This window comes from Erpetoichthys calabaricus, chromosome 2 (genome assembly GCF_900747795.2).
Source record: "Erpetoichthys calabaricus chromosome 2, fErpCal1.3, whole genome shotgun sequence".
In the NCBI taxonomy this organism is placed as follows: Eukaryota; Metazoa; Chordata; class Cladistia; order Polypteriformes; family Polypteridae; genus Erpetoichthys; species Erpetoichthys calabaricus.
This window is the reverse complement of record NC_041395.2, coordinates 80,554,414-80,572,134: the sequence shown is the minus strand read 5'-3', so window position 1 is coordinate 80,572,134 and position 17,721 is coordinate 80,554,414. Positions and strand designations below refer to the sequence as shown.

The following is a 17,721-nucleotide window of genomic DNA, read 5'->3' as shown; positions in this document are numbered from 1 at the left end:
TCTCCCTCGTGGAATAACTGGTAATGTTTGAGTAAAATCTACAGCGAGTAAAACGACATTACCTCCTATTTTTTTTTTTACGATCTCTGAGATCTTGCTTTTTTCGGTTCAAGGCTTCATAAGCTCTTTTATGTTGTATGGTGTACTTATCCCAAACCATCATCTTTGAATGTTGCAAGACTTTCGCCTTGTATGTAGATCAGGGTAATTACATTCATTGCATTCCTAGTCTGAATCACAATGTGATTGTATGGGTGGTTACCTGGCACTGTAGGGTTGCCACCCGTCCTTTAAAATACGGAATCGTGCCGCGTTTGAGAATGAAATTGCGCGTCCCGTTTTGAATCAATACTGGACGGGATTTATCCCGTATTTTTTTTATCATTTTTTTTTAAAGCAGCGTCTCATGCAAATCATCCCACACGCATTTTATGAAGATGCCTCCTTTCCTACTTTTGATTGGGTAATACTTGATGTCATCGTTAGTTTGATTGGTGTTTTTAACTGTCCAGTGAGGAGGGCGTGTCTTTTAAGTACAGTCTGCAAAGTGTTGGCACTGAGATGTGGCGTCAGCGCCATAGTTGAAGCCCCTAACGTTGCGGTCAGCAAGTCGGCTAACATCCGCCATGTGCCGTCTTTCAGTTGCGAGAAGCAGATCATAGAATGGTTGAAACTGTTGCCCCTAATGTTGCGCCACGGCGTGTGGTTCGTTTATACCTCGTGTCTTCTCATTAAACTTTTATCTCGCGAATATGTTATTGCAATCCGCAGCGGGAGCGTTTCTATAAACTTAATTGAAACTTACGTTTTACACCGTGCTTTGTTTCCCTTATGAACATGCTTGTATGCTTAACTCGCTCCGTTCTCAATTGTTTAATTAATTTTTTGCTCTTCGCTGTTTGCGGCTGTTCCTCCATTTCCCCCTACTTCATTCTTTTATCTCGCGAATATGTTATTGCAATCCTTAACGGGAGCGTTTCAATAAACTGATTGAAAATAGTTTTGCATTTACCTTTTTAGTAAAAGGCGAGCTTTTAAGCCTGAGAAATCACCCCGTAAATGCACACGTTTAATTGGACATGTGTTAATATGTATGGTTACACAGTATTAAAAGACAGTGAACAACGTCAGTTACCTTTCTTCCCGCGTTTGATAAAAGGTGAGCTTTTAAGCCTGAGAAATCACCCCGTAAATGCACACGTTTAATTGCACATGTGTTAATATGTATGCTTACACAATATTAAAAGACAGTCAAAAATTAACGTCATTTACCTTCGTTCCCGCGTGTGACTCGTGCTGTAAATGTCTTCCTTGTTTTTAGTTCACGTGATTACGTAGGAGGCGTGATGACGCGATACGTGACTCCGCCTCCTCCATTACAGTGTATGGACAAAAAATATGTTGCAGTTATGACCATTACGCTTTGAATTTCGAAATGAAACCTGCCTAACTTTTGTAAGTAAGCTGTAAGGAATGAGCCTGCCAAATTTCAGCCTTCCACCTACACGGGAAGTTGGAGAATTAGTGATGAGTGAGTCAGTGAGTCAGTCAGTCAGTCAGTGAGAGCTTTGCCTTTTATTATTATAGATTAGGTAAATCGTGCAACCTTTTTATGGAACGCTTAATTTTGTTCAAAACTGTACGTCATATAGTATACATCTATAAATATAATTTTTTGTCTTCGTTAGGAGAATACAACAATGATACTCTTGTGTCAATTAAACCAATTTAACGTGTATGTCAAACAACATATTTCCACATCCGCCACAGTAAGAACAGTAGTAGTAGTTCAGTTGTGCGAAGCTCGTTAATTATCCAGATTAGGTAGCTCAATGATATCGCAACTGTCTCTCAATAAAAACACCAGGGGTTCGCGTCGTTGATCCTCCACTTGTGAAAGGTTTTTTTTCAATTCCTCCATTTAACAATATTTTCAGCTTGGACGGATAGCGAGCGAATTGAGCTATCAAAGGAAGGTTGGGCAGCCGTAGTTATATTGTGTATGTAAAGAGTTTCACTGTAAAACGTAATAAGCTTCATATTTGTGTGTTTGGAGACCCTGGTATTGTACTGAATTTGTATTGTAGAAAAACAAACTACTGTGTAGCATGCCTAAATGTGTCTTTTCGTTTCTGATCGCTATACGGCACTACCAATTTGAGACAATTCACTATAAACAGTTTCAGCCAATCAGCACCTTCTAAACATGCAGAATGACAGTGTGAACCTTTATTGTAGCGGCGCAGCATCTTCGTTTCAGTCAGTCATTGTCCTGTTAGACTATTTACTGTTAAGTGCTGCTTCAGGTACCGTTTATAGTACAACAGGTAGCCTACGTAGTTCTTAAATTAGTATTGAAATGCACACACAAGTCTCCTAAATTATTTATTGAAATGCCTACGTTTACAGTGTCCATTTTAGGAAGTCGATAGTTTTTACTTGTTCTCGTTATTAGGAATTATAATTTCTCAGTGTCACATATTATTCGTTACTACTCACGAGTCTCGTATCATTGAGATTCTGTTTTATATTCTGTATAAGCAAACTTTTTAAAAGGAGCATTAATTGAACTGACTATAGCAGACTTGTCATCTTCTTAAAATGACTTTATTGATTTGATAGTGACAATTAATCATAAGGTCAAAAATCAAGGAGGATATGAGTTTGCATGGACTGTGCTGTTTCTTTTTTTTTTCGTGACATCGCGTGAGTAGAGACTGCGTCAAGTTAACAATGCATTCTGTCCTAAATGACAGCGCAAACGCTTTTTGATATTTCCTAAAGGCCAAAGTGTCTCAGTTTGCTCATTAATATATTTTGACAGTGTATTTTAGTGAGAATGATTATAAACATATTACCCATGTTCATTTCCCATGTAGATAAGTAACGTTTGGTAAGAATAAATAAAAAGTAACAACACATATAATAGTTATGTTGCATTGTTTATGATTAACAAAATTCATAGTTTATCTGAAATGTTCTACTTATACAGTCGATTTATTCCACTTCTGAAGGTGTACATTGTCGGTATTCTCCATTGCATTTGCCCCCGAGTGTAACGTGTGCCAGTGCAACTGAGGGGTGGCAGATGAGCTCACGTAATGGGTGACAAGGCACATTCTCACCCTGATGCCGAGGCTCTTGTCATGAATATTCCCATCTTGTGCTTTTTCTCGTTCTTGCCAGTTTACTATTATTATTGGACACGTATGTAGAGGAAATGTGTGTCTTATTTTATGTCTATGAAAGGAAGGACGGTAAAGCCTTGAAGGAAACCGAGTGTTGATGCTTTGGGTAACAAGACAGGTAAGGAGCAGGGAACGTTAAATGTGACAGAGACTGCGGGGGATTGTGTAACTGGAAGATGGTTTAAGAATACAGAAACGACAAAAGCTTAGTCTTTCAATAATTCTATTTACATCAATGATTTACTCTGCTTTTTTGCAGTTTGGAAGATTACTTATTTACCCCCCCACACAGCCTTTGATAAATTGCATTCAGAAGGAAAGGATGTTGCTGACAAAGTCAGGTGCTTTTTCAAAAGTTTGGCTCCAGATGTGCTTATCCAGCTGCTCCTTCTTGTCAGTACTTGAGTGATCTTTATGTTCACCTCTGGATGAATTCGCAAAGTTTCTTTACAACTTTTTTGTCTCATTAACGCAGAAATCCTGAGGCTTTCCTAAAATTGCAGAAGACATTGTTGATGGTGCTGATTCTGTTTTAAAGACAGTTGTGATTAGTTATGCAGCACACGCTTTTTTTACTCACATTGCTTTTTGGAAATCAATAATACAAATCAGCTACAGATCTGGGAATCACTGAATAGTAAAAATGTTTAATGACGAGTGTCTTGCGCATATACTGGTGTAATGACCACGTCGGCTTTAGTGAAGCGTTTCTTAGCCTCTCTGATATGATCGACATGGGGTAGAATAGATTCTGGATGTTATAATACGTGCTACCTTACGCAAAATATGCTCATTAATTTGTTACAGATTCTAGGTGGACACGATTCCACACCAAGGAAAAAGGTGCCCCATGTAAATCGTTCATAATGTCTCCAAAATATATTTGTTAACTTTCAGACAAGTACTACTTAACTGTTTTATACAAAATCCTTATTTCAACATATGCGAGCCCCAATTAAGATTTGAACTCGGGTTAGCGCACCTTAGCGCTGTAGCAGGAACAACTGCTTTTACGCTTTGAGCCAAAGCACTTCAGCAGACTAGTGAGAGACCAAATCGACAGCTGACTGCTCAGATATCAATGACGTCATTACGTTAGCGTGACTTAAAATCATGTGACAGGTGCATCTGAAGCAAGCCTCGAAGCGGTGCTTCGATCTCCAGTGTTTCGAAAGCTCGACAGTGTCGAAACCTGAGTATCGAGCGGCCCATCACTAAATACCTTAGAATATGTTTAGAAGAAGAGGTCAGGAATTATCCTAAATGGTCTAATTTTCAATGCAAACAGATGTTATTTTCACTTAGCTGTCAATAAACATATGCAAAGAACAAAGTTATAATTAATACAGAAAGAATTTCTTGAAATGAAAAATCAAACATAAACCATGGTATGAGAGCACAATACTAATTGTATTACCTTCCACATATTTAGTCCCATAGGCTCGTTCTGGAAACAGTCCTCTTAGGTATGTGATAGATGAAATAGCTACTGCCAGAAGTCTTTTCACAAGCATTAGAGACTGCTGCTGCGTTTCAACCACTGGTGGGAAAACCACTGTATTCTAAAGAAAACATTTAACTTAAAACATTAAACCAATAAAGCATTTTATGTACAGTAAATATGTTTCATCATCTGCACTTTAAGGTTTTGATAAAACTGACTTTAAAAATGATAGGAAGCTAAAATTAGACTCAAGATTGTATATATTCAAACGGATGTAAACAAAATAAACTGAGCGAAACTCAATACTAATACAACATAAAGTTATTATTACTCGTTATTGTTATTATTTTTATTACCTAGACAAGCTAAATTCATCCATCCATCCATTTCATAATTTACTTATTCAATTTAAGAGTTGTGCTTATCTACTTCTATTCAATATATATAAAATCCTAAGCCTAAAAGTGCAACGATTTTATGTGACATTTTATGTCACGTTTTTTGTCACACTTTAAATCTGGCTTATTTTAAAACCTACATATACATGTTTGGTATCATTCTTTTCAGAATTTATCGAACTTCAATGTGATGTTGTTAGATTTTCAGATTCTTATTCCGTTTTTAAATTATAAACTAAAAAATATCAAGAACTCGCTTCCCGTGAGATAAGACTTTGTGCCAAAAGATTTAACCACGTTCGGGGCTGGAAATAAAAGACAAAGAGTAGATGACAAAGATAGCTGCTGTACAGGCTTTTAAATGTTTAAAGCGCAGTGCGAGATGTCGCGGCAGCAGCAGTAGCAACAGCAAGTTGTTCGAGCAAAAAGGAGGTAAAAAAAAACTATTTGTTTCCCATTGTATCAACGTTTAAGAGGGGGTTTCGGAGGAGCAACCACATCAGTGTGAGAGGCAGAAATGTGAAGTGGCTGGTGCATAGCACAGGCCAAGATGGTTGGCGAGCAAAGCAAGCAGGGGGGAACCCCCTAGTTCCCCTTTAAATTTGCATGACACATGAGGCTGGGAAGGAACCAAGGAGCCAGTCCATCATAGGAGACAATTGTACTCACACCTTTACTCTGTGTTAGCTAACTATAACAGTGATGTGAGGAATCGATACAAACATGTAAGGGAAGTAAAAATCTCCACATGGATTAAAAACGTACTACTTCACTTCACCCTAAGAAAGAAAAAACAGTGTCTAAAAAAAGCTTTATCAGAAGTGATGATCTGATTAGCAAAGGAGACGGACGATAATGATAAAGGCAAATTATCAAATGAATAAAAAGAAAATGTTTTATTATTAGATTTGATTTTTTGTAATCATTATTATATCGTGAAATTTTTACATCTGGAACTTTGAACACTTGGTTTTGCATGGGCATTGTTACTGTATATTGTTTGAAGCAACATCTCTCATTACTATTCACATTTGAAGTCATCATCACACAAGACAGTAGGGATGTCATAACAGCCAATACTTAAATATGTTCTGTATATATGTTGCATGCTATGTATATTTGTGTGTGTGTCCTTGTCTTTTTTGGCACTGTATTATTGTCACTGTTCTGAAGAGACATGGAAGTAATAATTTCATTGTACTATGTAAGCTTAAACTTACTCTCTGAATGTTCTAGGACTTCCCATCAGAACTTTGAGCCATAGATCAACAAGTATGCTTAAATTCCTAAGCCCCAAAGTACAAGCAAAGAGCCATTAACCCTTGCTACCTTTGACACAACCTGTTCTTCAATAAATGTGTCTGAGTGAAACATCAGGGCCTCAAACTTGGGTCACGGACAGGTGCACATACTTCACTTTTGCATCATCACCACCACTAGATATTATTCCTTGTTCCTCAGTGGAAAGCCTTAGAGCTTGTCACTTTTAATTATTAGTGTTTCTCATTTATTAATTTAACTTTTGACCTGATCTTCTGCCAAATAAATTTTACTTCAATTAAATACAGTATATTGAGAACTAGTCTGCCTTGGTTCAGTCGGTTAGAACCTAGTTGTCTGGATCCCATTGATATTATTCTTCTTATTCTTCTAGCCTGCTCGGGCAGTGTGGTCAATTTTCAATTAGGTATCTACTATTTTTTGATTTGTTTTGATTTTGTCCTTAGGCTCATATATTTTGGGGGGGAGGGGTGTTATTGAGTTACACCATTCCCTTCTTAATGGACTTGCCTTTAGGTTTCTTACGGACACATTTTGTTTAAAAAAAATTGATTAAAAAAAAACATGTCTGAGTCTTAACCTATATCATATGGGAGCTCTGTACTTAAACTGAAGAAACTGAAGAATTCTCTTAATTACCTGCTCATGTTCCTTTCTATCTCTCTCTCTTACTTAAGTGGCATTTTCTAAATCTGTTGGGCAAAACGCCCCCTGATTAACAATTTTCCACACTGGTACTTATAGGAGCTCTCCAGTTATCAATGAGAGTTTTTCTTTTGCAACAAAAAATTCACTGGGCCTGTCTCCTGGTGTGATTATTCCTTGCATCCATTGTGTCCTTGGCACCTTTCTGCCACATTAGGAACCTGATAAAATTGACATTCACAGATCCAAAATTTAAACCCAGTCCCTTATAGCTATGAAGCAGCAGTGCTATACAACTATGTCTCTAAACTGCCTACCTAATGAAACAAGGTAATATTATAAACAATGGACATGTATCCAAAAATGTAATATATCAGAGTATACAGATAGATAGAAATTTTGACTATCATGTAAGCAGTAAGAAAAGAGGATCACATTGTAACAGTGCCTGGTATTGTGGGGTTGTATAAAGACTTACCACTGGATTTCTTTGCAGTTGCATTGTTGCCATTTTTAGAATGTCACTTCTTCACAAAATCTGTAAAATGTAACAATTTAATTTTAATTGTCACATTGCTGCGCTAAAATAGGAAATGAAAGTTATTCAACAATGAACAACTTTACTAATATTTTGGTATTGGCTAACTTAACTTTAATATATTTAATATGCTGGTATTAGCTCCAAGAAAATAAAAATAGTTTTCATGTCATTCTACCCTTTCATTTATATGCCATTTGGAACAGATCTGCATAACTTTCTTTGCTTAATTTCTTAAATAGGCAGCTTACAGCATAATTGCTGAAAAGGTATTCTGCATTCAAATTTTGGGAATTTAACAATGTCATTGTGCATTATACAGTGTAACACAAGATCAGTTAACTTATGACTCTGGACTGAAAACCACGCTTCTTTGCCAGACATGCTGCAAAAACGTATAGATTCACAACAGCATTACCTGTTTTACATAATGAATGATTTTTAATGATTAATACAACCCTTTAAGGATGGCACTGTGGTACAGCGGGTAAAGCTCCAGAGATCAACATTTAAATCCTAGCCCACATAAAATGCAAAGAAATATAGGAAAATAACAACAGACCTTTTAGTCCACCAGGCCAGTGTTGTTATCTAAGTTGTCTAAATATCTAAGACTGATTCTTTTTAAAATCTGTCAAAGTTTCCACATCAACTACACATGCCTCCATTGTTTGTTCCAAACTCCAATGACTATTTTTAAAGAAGTGCTTTCTGAATTCCGGTTCACTTTCTTTGATTCCTCTAAGAATTCTGAAATCTTCCTGTACCCTTCTATTTTATTGGTTTAGCCTTTCACAGCTAGTCAAGCTCTTTAGTCTAGTCTTTTACACTTTTACTTAGTTGCCCTCCTTTGCACATCTTTAAGAGTTGAATTGTTTCCTTTGCCATGTGGTGACTAGAACTGTATACAATTATTCCAGATGTAGTCACAAAAACACATTATAGAATGACAGCAAAAAAAAAAAAACTGTATTCAACATTTTTTACAAAATAAAATAATTTTACTACTATACTGAGTTACTTATTTGTTGAGTCAACATAAACCCTAAGTTATTTTTGATGGTTGCTTCCTACAGGCGAGAGTCACCCATCTTGTGTTTGTAATTTATTTTTCTTTTGCCTGTACATAACACTTTACACTTTTCTACATTAAACTGCTTTTTCTATCTATCGCCTCACCTTTAGGGACTGTCCAGATGTTTTAGAATTTTTTTAGGCATCTCTAACTATTTACAATCCTTTCTATTTTGCTGTCAGCTGCAATTTTTAAATTTTGCTCTCTATATTAGAATCACAGTCATTAAAACAAATTATAAAGAGTAATCTTCAAAGGATAAACTTTTCAGGAACTGCATTGTTGATCTCATCCAATTTTAAGCATTCTCCTCTTATCTGTATTCTGCCTCCGGCCATAACCAACTTGTCAAGGTTGTGCAGTCTGCACATTTTGGTACTCTGGTTTTTCCTCCCACTTCCCAATAAATGTATTTTAGGTTAATTGGCAATTCTAAATCGGCACTGTACTAGTGACTGTGAGCATGATGAGTGTGCCCTGCAATTCCACAGGTGTTTCCTGCCTTTAATTTGGCTTCCTGACCCTGAGTTAGATAAAATGTTATGACATTGGATTGTGTCCTACTAGAAATACTAATATAGAAAATGGCTGAACACATTAGACCAGGAAAATTACCTGCTGTGAAAAAAATACCAGATTCCCAGCCTTGCCTAATGGTACTTTGAAAAGAGATCTAGCCCTCATAAAAAACTAGTAAATGATCTCCAATGGAAGGTCTGGAACAATTTCTCTTTCTAGTTCATATTGTCCACAATAACCACAACAGCTGGAAGCCAAGCAAAGTGCAGTCATATTTTTATCTTCAAAGATATCCCACTTATGTTTCTGATAGTGACTTACTTCTAACAGTAACTTCATATTTTTATAAGATTCTTTCACGTCAGTAATGCACTATAGGTACAAAAAGGAACTCACAGACAAGGACAGCTTTCAAGCTGATTTTAAGAAGTCAATGAACTCATCCATGTTCTATTTAATGCCAAGCATTTCCATAACTGAATTTTAAAAAAATAATGTAGTAGTGATTAATTAATATTTTTTGAATATATACTGTATATGTGTGTGTGCATATATTTTAAAATATGAAGGTAGTGTAACACAAAAACCAAGCCTGACAGAAAAAAAATCTGACTTAATATATGGATGTAGCATTATAAAGTATGCTTAAAATACCCATCACAAATCTTGTGACAAAACTGATATTAACCAGCATTAAAGATAGTAGTGACAAAACAGGCAAATATTTGACAAGTTTTAACATAAGCCACATTTGGAAGATTTATTTTTATACTTAGAATTAAACCAGTCTTTAGAACTAATTCAAAACCTGGAATTGTACCGTTATGTTGTCGTGTTGATCATTTAGATTTATTTTGAAAGGTTTTTAGACCACTCCAATTTAAGTATTATTATTAGTACAAGTAGTCCAACTATTACTGTGGCCATTTTATCAAAATGAAAAACTGAAAATACGAGTGTTATGAATGTACATCGATCTTCTCGTTATTCCAAAAAGTACGAATGTCACCTACAATGTATATCGAGAAGAAAAAATCGAAAAGAAAAAAGTGCGTTAGTTACAATGCCATTCAATACGTATTCAAAACCTTCGCTGTGTCCAGTATCAAATACCATGCTATTCAAACAAGTTAGTTTAAATAAAAGCATCGAGTACTGTGATGCTGAATCATTCGATAACTGTGTTTATTAAGCATGCGTAAAACAAGCGTTCAAAAATACATAATGTTTAATTTGTCAAAATAATTCTAAACGTAATTTAAACCACTACTTCACTTACTCGACAGCGTCTCTCTTCCTAGCGCCAATTTGTCGCCTACTATTTGGTGCATTCACCCACTATTCCCGCCATGATAGCTAACCAATAGGATTCCGGGAAAAGCGCGCTCGTGACCTTACGTCGTTATGTCAATTAGCAAGCGTATATTGTTAAGAATGCGCTTGCGCATTTGCGTCTGTACAGCAGCCGTGTAGTGCAGTACAGTACTATAGTATAGTTCCATTTCGTGATTTCTTCCGTGGCCCTCGCAGCTTCACATTCAGGGAATTCCGTTCACACTGATATATCAACATTGTGTACCCCAAATTATTATTGTATTGACACGTCTTAAATCGTGAGCGACAGAGAATGACTGTGGTGGCTGTACAACATGATGTAGTAGTTGATTTCTTTCTTTACGCTTGATTCACCTGAATTATATTTTGGTTCCACTTCCACTACAGGTTAAATGTGTTGCTGTTATTAGGTAGATCATTCAAATGGTAAAAGTAAATGGCAAGCTGAAAACGCCAGAACGTAGTATTGTAACGTCCATGGCCCAGACCAGAGAGGATCAAGGTTTCTAGGTGCCAGAACACTCTCTGAAGGAGCGGGGCTATCCGAACAAACAGGGTGCACAGTAAAACAGCTCACAAGAACGTGGAGCACACCTGCAGAAGACTCTTCATCTGCTGCTAAAGACCATCGGCATGTTAGTGAGGAGCTGCGGCGAGCATCGGCTGGGATCTTGGCTCAGCTCGTTATACAGGTTTAAAGTGTGGCAAATGGTGCTGCCACTGACCCCAGGTTCAAAGAGTTCTAATTCATTTCTCTGTCTCTCACAACCCCGAGTCATTACAATATTAACATTATCAAGTCACATTGCATTGTTTTTATTGTATATAATATGTGACAAGGAATAGTACAACTTGAAAATTAATGGGGAAATATATGCGGCCCCGAATGTTCATCCACCTCAGTAAAAGACCAAATGACTTTGTGTGTGTGGCTGTGCATCTGTGTGTCCGTCCGGTTTTAATATCTCTCCTACGTTCAGTTTGGTATGGGATCTGTAAAAGCAGCACGAAATAGAACTTTGTGGCCAGGGGCAAAATTGGCTTTACAGAAGCTCTTTAAATAAATAAATACATACATAGGTAGATAAATAAATAAGGTTGGTCTGAACACACACCAGAATTACAATAATGTAAAAAAAAAGAAAAAGAAAGAAACGTTCTGGCTTGGCTGGCATAGTCACAGTGAGGCATTATGCAGAAATTTTGCTATTAGTATAAAGGTGCCCCAGTGCCAATATATGTTTATGTTGCACCATCTGTTCAAATGAAAAATGCAATGTACGTTATTATTACATGGATTACAAAATACAATAGATGGTTCAGTGCAAACATTTACAAAGGAGTACACCAAGATATATGTTGATTACTTGGATTTCAACCCTTGTTAGACAGGAAGCACAGCTAGTTGGCAAATATAGCATATGACCTAGAGCCACAAATGCAGTAGTGTTCAAGAAATCAAAACAAATTATTCTTTTTTTACTGGTGAAATCACACTGGTTACATTGGCCTTTATGTAACTTTAAAGTGTAAAGTGCCTTACAATTTTAGAAACCTTGATTTTGTGGAATTTACATGTCCTTGCCTTAGTTTTCCTGTAGCATCCCACTTATGTAGAAGTAATATTGATAGATGGGTTAAGGTAAGGGACCAAGAATTAAGCTCACGTCCCAATTTGACATAATTCGTCTTCTAGACATTTTTTTTATATGGCTTTCTGGAATTTTAGAGATCATGCAAGTAGTTTGAAGTACTTTTGTACAAGATTCTCCTATTTCCTGTGTAACAACACAATAAGTTAGTACAACAAGAAATATGTTTTCACATGTTAGAGCAGGGGTGGGCAAAGTCAGTCCTGGAGGGTCGCAGTGGCTGCAGGTTTTTGATCCAACCCAGTTGCTTAATTAGAAAAGAATCCTTTGCAATAATTAAATTTAAATGGCTTACTAGTGCTTTAACTCTACCATGTCAGGTCATTCTCATAACCTAGATTTTTTTTTCTTTGTTAGGATATCATAAAAATGATTTGAAGTCAAAAATGGAGCAGTAATTCTCAATCCTTCACTTTTTTCTTTTCACTTTCCTTCCAAGTACTTAATTAAACCAAATAGCGCACGATAAATACACACAGGTATAAATGGTAACAAGCTAAATGGAGAACTGCTGCTTTCCTTTGTCATTTGCGTCTTATTGCTAATAAGGAGCAATTATTAACCGAGAATACAGCTGTTTAAGACTAAAATAAGCAATAAGTGGAGACAACTAAAATGAAACAGAAGTGTTACTTGAGCAGTAAGTGTTCCTTATTAGGCCATTGAGTTGGAACAAAAACCTGCAGCCACTGCTTCCCTCCAGGAATGACTTTGCCCAGCCCTGTGTTAGAGGATGTTTTCAGAGTGGCTAGGCGGCTTCATGTATGCATTGCCTTTGGATAAAGAAACATTTAATTAAGCATTTATATTCTTTGTTAATCATCTCATGTCTTTTCATGTGCATATATATTCTTAATTAATGGTCCTTTCGTATAGCTATTACCTACACCTACTTTGGCTATTTTATGGTCACAGTGGATATTGTCTGTAGATAATCTTTGGGTTTCTAAAAGAAGTTTATTGTGTGACAGCCTTTAATCTCAACAGTTGTATATAAATTCAAAAGAAAACTAAAATAGAATCTAAAAATGTAATTTATAGCACAATAATAAAAATATAACACAATTATCTGTAGCCAAAAAGTAAATTCCACTAGAATAAAAGGAATATATGTTGTTTTGATTTAAAATCAATTATCGGCAAGCTAAGGCTTACACGATAAACCATTAAGAAAATTTTCTCACAAATTATACATTTCCCTATATAGTATACCAAATAGTCATTGCTAGCAGGAGCTTACTGAGATTATTAAAAACATTTTTTTATACAAGGAAAACTATACCACCTCTTAGATATTCCAGATAGTCCTCTGAAGAAGTAAGTATATATCAGTGGCGGCTGCTAGCTTTTGAAACAGGGGAAGCTCATATTAGGCCTTCATCATAAAATTCATTATGTTATTTGAACGTAAATTCTGCCCTCCGTTCCTTTTGCAGAAAATGGTCTGTGACCCTGTCATACCAATTGGCCATCTTTTCCAGGGACTTAACCAGTTTCCTCTCAATGGCCAGGAGAGCAATGTTGCTCAAACGATCTTGGCACATCATGCTGCGGGTGTATGACTTGACCCGTTTTAAACAGGAGAAGCTCCTCTCTACACCTGCTGATGTAGCGCCAATTGTTGCCACTAACGACAACAGCTTGTATAGCTGAGGCATTGCACTATCCAACTCCATGTCTTTAAAAAACACCAAGAAATCACACAGCTTACCCCTGCTCCTCTGTAAGTCATGATCTGAATATAGCACTTGAAGTTCAGATCTCAGTCTCCCTGAGTCAAAGAAATGGCCATAACTTTTCAGCACACTTTCAAATGCCTCCTCTGGAAACACTTGTCTCATTTCATCAAATTTCCCTGGATTGACTAATTCTAAGAAGCTTATGCTTTCCAAATTTGAAAATTGTTTTTTTTTTTTTTTGTTCTTTATTTCACCTTATACAATTTCTTGTATTAGGAATTTGGTAGTTTTCGCATACCCCTTGGGGTCAGAGCGCAGGGTCAGCCATTGTACAGCGCCCCTGGAGCAATTACAGGTTAAGGGCCTTGCTCAAGGGCCCAGCAGAGCAGTGGCCTTTTTGGCAGTGACGGGGATTCGAACCGGCAACCTTCGGGATACCAGCGCAGATCCTTAGCCTCAGAGCCACCACTCCGCCCAATGCTGAGAAATCTGCTCCATGAGATTGTCTAGGATGGCCATGTACAAATTTCTGTAGCGGTCCTGGGGATCCTGTAATTGTGACAGACGGCGCTTTCTAATAGGTTCATCTTGAGGGTCTGATGTGAGATTTGCTGCTTTTGCATAAACTGCTTGATAAGCCTCCTCTGACCTCTTCTCCTTGACAAAAGCAAGGAGAGACCCAATTCTTTTTTTGCAGTAAAGAACATCCATAGCCCTTTGCTGGACAATATCAAAGACAACATCTGTCTCAGAGAATATTTGTTCATATGTGTACAACATGAACACAAACTCAAAATCCTCCAGTTTCATTAAGAAGCCATTGGCAGCATCTAATGTGTCATCATCCATGCTCTCATCCTGGGTAATCTTGTCAAAAGTCTGCAGGAGGCCATCATAATTGTTTGCCACAGTGCTCACTATCCGTGATGTGAAATTCCATCGAGTAGGAGTGTTTCTGGGCAATCTTGAAGACCCTGCAGACTCAAGAAAAGACATCCTTTTTGTGGACTTTGAAAAAAATGTGGTGAACCCAGAGAGAGATGCAAAAAATATTCTTGACTCAGGCAAGCATTTATTAGCACCCTGGGACAACACCAGGTTCAGTCTGTGTGAATAGCAATGCACACACACTGCACTAGGGGCTATTACTTTAACTTTGGCCTGTAGGCCATTGAGAGATGAAGCAAAGACAGCAGCCCCATCATAGGTTTGTGCCACAAGTTTTTCTCTAAAACTGTAGCCCTGCATGTTCTCGTTTAAAACTTCAAACACAGACTGAGCATCTCAACCCCCTGACACATCCAAAAATCCAGTGAAACACTCTTGAATTTTATTTGCACTATCCACATATCTAACAATGACAGACAGTTGGGCATGGCAAGATATGTCAGTTGCTTCATCCACCTGCCATGCAAAAAAAGGAGCAGTCTGAATTTCACCTTTTATATGATCAGAAACAGTGGCTGCAAGAGCAGAGATCAAGTCATTTTGGATTGAGTGGGACATACTAGAAAACACAGCTGATGACTGAAATTTGTGGCCAAGACAAAGTCATATTTAGCTAATGTTTCTGTAAATTCCCTGTAATTCCCCTTATTTGCTGATTCACTACTCTCATCATGCCCCCTGAATGCCACCTCCTGACGGCCAAGCAAGGAAGTCGCATCAATTAGACGGTTTAGGAAGGCCGTTTTTTTTTACTGTTTCATTATGTTTTGCTACCTGAATGCGAAGACCTTCATTGATTGCATGTTCAACCCTGCCCCTGCCCAGACAACTTAACCTTGCACATGAACTCACATGTTCTTTGCACTTTTCATGCCTTTTGTATGCCCTGTCAAAGTTACCCAGATCCCCAAAACCCACGTTTGACCAAACACATCCCATTCCCTGGGAAGGTTTCGTCAAGAGGCATGGCCAACAGTACATTTTCTTTGTCACAGCACTTCCAGTCAGCCAGTTCACCTTGTCCTACCAGGAGAGCTGAAAAGAACTGTTATTTTTTCCTGATTTTTGCACCAGATCAATCTTGGGCGTTGGTGTGCCCTGCCGTTTAATTCTGAGTCTCTCCTCGTAAAGAAGACTACTAAATGGTTTTGCCAAAAGCAGGTCAACAATATTAGCACCGTCTGCGGCTGCCATTATGCACAGCTTGCTAGCTGGCTAGTTTCCCCTTCCACGAGCTACTTTAATTATATGAACGAACTAAGTTTACAATGCTGAAACAAGGAGCAAAGTCAAGAACGCTATAATATGTTTTTTTTATTATTATTTAAAGAATGATTTGTACAAACAAAAATGGTTTATATCACCAGCAAACAATACAGAGTGCAGCATTTCGTCGTACAACCTCACCAGCAAACCCGCATGGGACTGAACTCGAATCTCTGTAGTGCTAATGTATACTCAAGACATGCTGTCAATCAAAAAAGGGGTTCCGCCCTTTAAACAGCTCCTCCAATCATCATGCAGCAGCACAGCGTCCTGGCCCGCCCACTGCTCCATTCACTCCCAGAGAAGCTGAGCTTCCCTGGAAGTGACAATTTTGGTGCATTTATCCAATTACCGTCCAGCTTTTCTGCAGTGAAAAAAGCTCCTCTGTGCTTGCCCATAGATCTCCAGTGAAGCTGGGCTTCAGGAGGGTTTAATGCGCTGTGCTGCACGGAAATGTATGACAAGAAAATCACGTCCAACAGTCTACAATAAATACCTGATTCTGAACGAGCTAGTCATGAAGTTGAACGCGTTCTAGCGCACTTTTATTAAAACCAATATAAATACGACAGTGCATACACTGTATGAGCATTTATTTTCTGACATAGTAGAGGAAGCGGAGCTTCCCTTGTAGTCTTAAAGCAGTCGCCACTGGTATATATACAGGTGCTGGTCATAAAATTAGAATATCATGACAAAGTTGATTTATTTAAGTAATTCCATTCAAAAAGTGAAACTTGTACAGTATATTAGATTCATTCATTATACACAGACTGATGTATTCCAAAGGTTTATTTCTTTTAACGTTGATGATTATAACTTACAACTACTGAAAGTCCCAAATTCAGTATCTCAGGAAATTAAAATATCAATTAAGACCAATGCAAAAAAAGGATTTTTAGAAATGTTGGCCAACTGAAAGGTATGAACATGAAAAGTATGAGCATGTACAGCACTCAATATTTAGTTGGGGCTCCTTTGGCCTGGATTACTGCAGCAATGCGGCGTGGCATGGAGTCGTTCAGTCTGTGGCACTGCTCAGGTGTTATGAGAGCCCATGTTGCTCTGATAGTGGCCTTCATCTCTTCTGAATTGTTGGGTCTGGCGTATTGCATCTTCCTCTTCACAATACCCCATAGATTTTCTATGGGGTTAAGGTCAGGCGAGTTTGCTGGCCAATCAAGAACAGGGATACCATGGTCCTTAAACCAGGTACTGGTAGCTTTGGCACTGTGTGCAGGTGCCAGGTCCTGTTGGAAAATGAAATCTGCATCTCCATAAAGTTCGTCAGCAGCAGGAAGCATGAAGTGCTCTAAAACGTCCTGGTAGATGGCTGCGTTGACCTTGGACCTCAGAAAACATAATGGACCAACACCAGCAGATGACATGGCACCCCAAACCATCACTGACTGTGGAAACTTTACACTGGACCTCACGCAACGTGGATTCTGTGCCTCTCCTCTCTTCCTGCAGACTCTGGGACTTTGATTTCCAAAGGAAATGCAAAATTTACTTTCATCAGAGAACATAACTTTGGACCACTCAGCAGCAGTCCAAAGGCGAGACGCTTCTGACGCCGTCTCTTGTTCAAGAGTGGCTTGACACAAGGAATGCGACAGCTGAAACCCATGTCTTGCATACGTCTATCTGTGGTGGTTCTTGAAGCACTGACTCCAGCTGCAGTCCACTCTTTGTGAATCTCCCCAACATTTTTGAATGGGTTTTGTTCCACAATCCTCTACAGGGTGCGGTT

At 37.9% G+C, this 17,721-nt stretch overlaps 1 protein-coding gene across 1 annotated transcript in view; it reads right to left on the bottom strand.

Annotated features, from left to right (window-relative positions):
- Nucleotides 1-7,467, bottom strand: part of hormad1 (HORMA domain containing 1) — a 93,634-nt gene extending 86,167 nt beyond the window's left edge. Inside the window, exons 1-2 of the mRNA XM_028793155.2 lie at nucleotides 7,435-7,467; nucleotides 4,606-4,750 (exon numbers count right to left, since the gene is read on the bottom strand). Coding sequence (XP_028648988.1) covers nucleotides 4,606-4,750; nucleotides 7,435-7,467 — 178 coding nt within the window. The remainder of the gene's footprint in view (nucleotides 1-4,605; nucleotides 4,751-7,434) is intronic.
- Nucleotides 7,468-17,721: the final 10,254 nt, after the last annotated feature.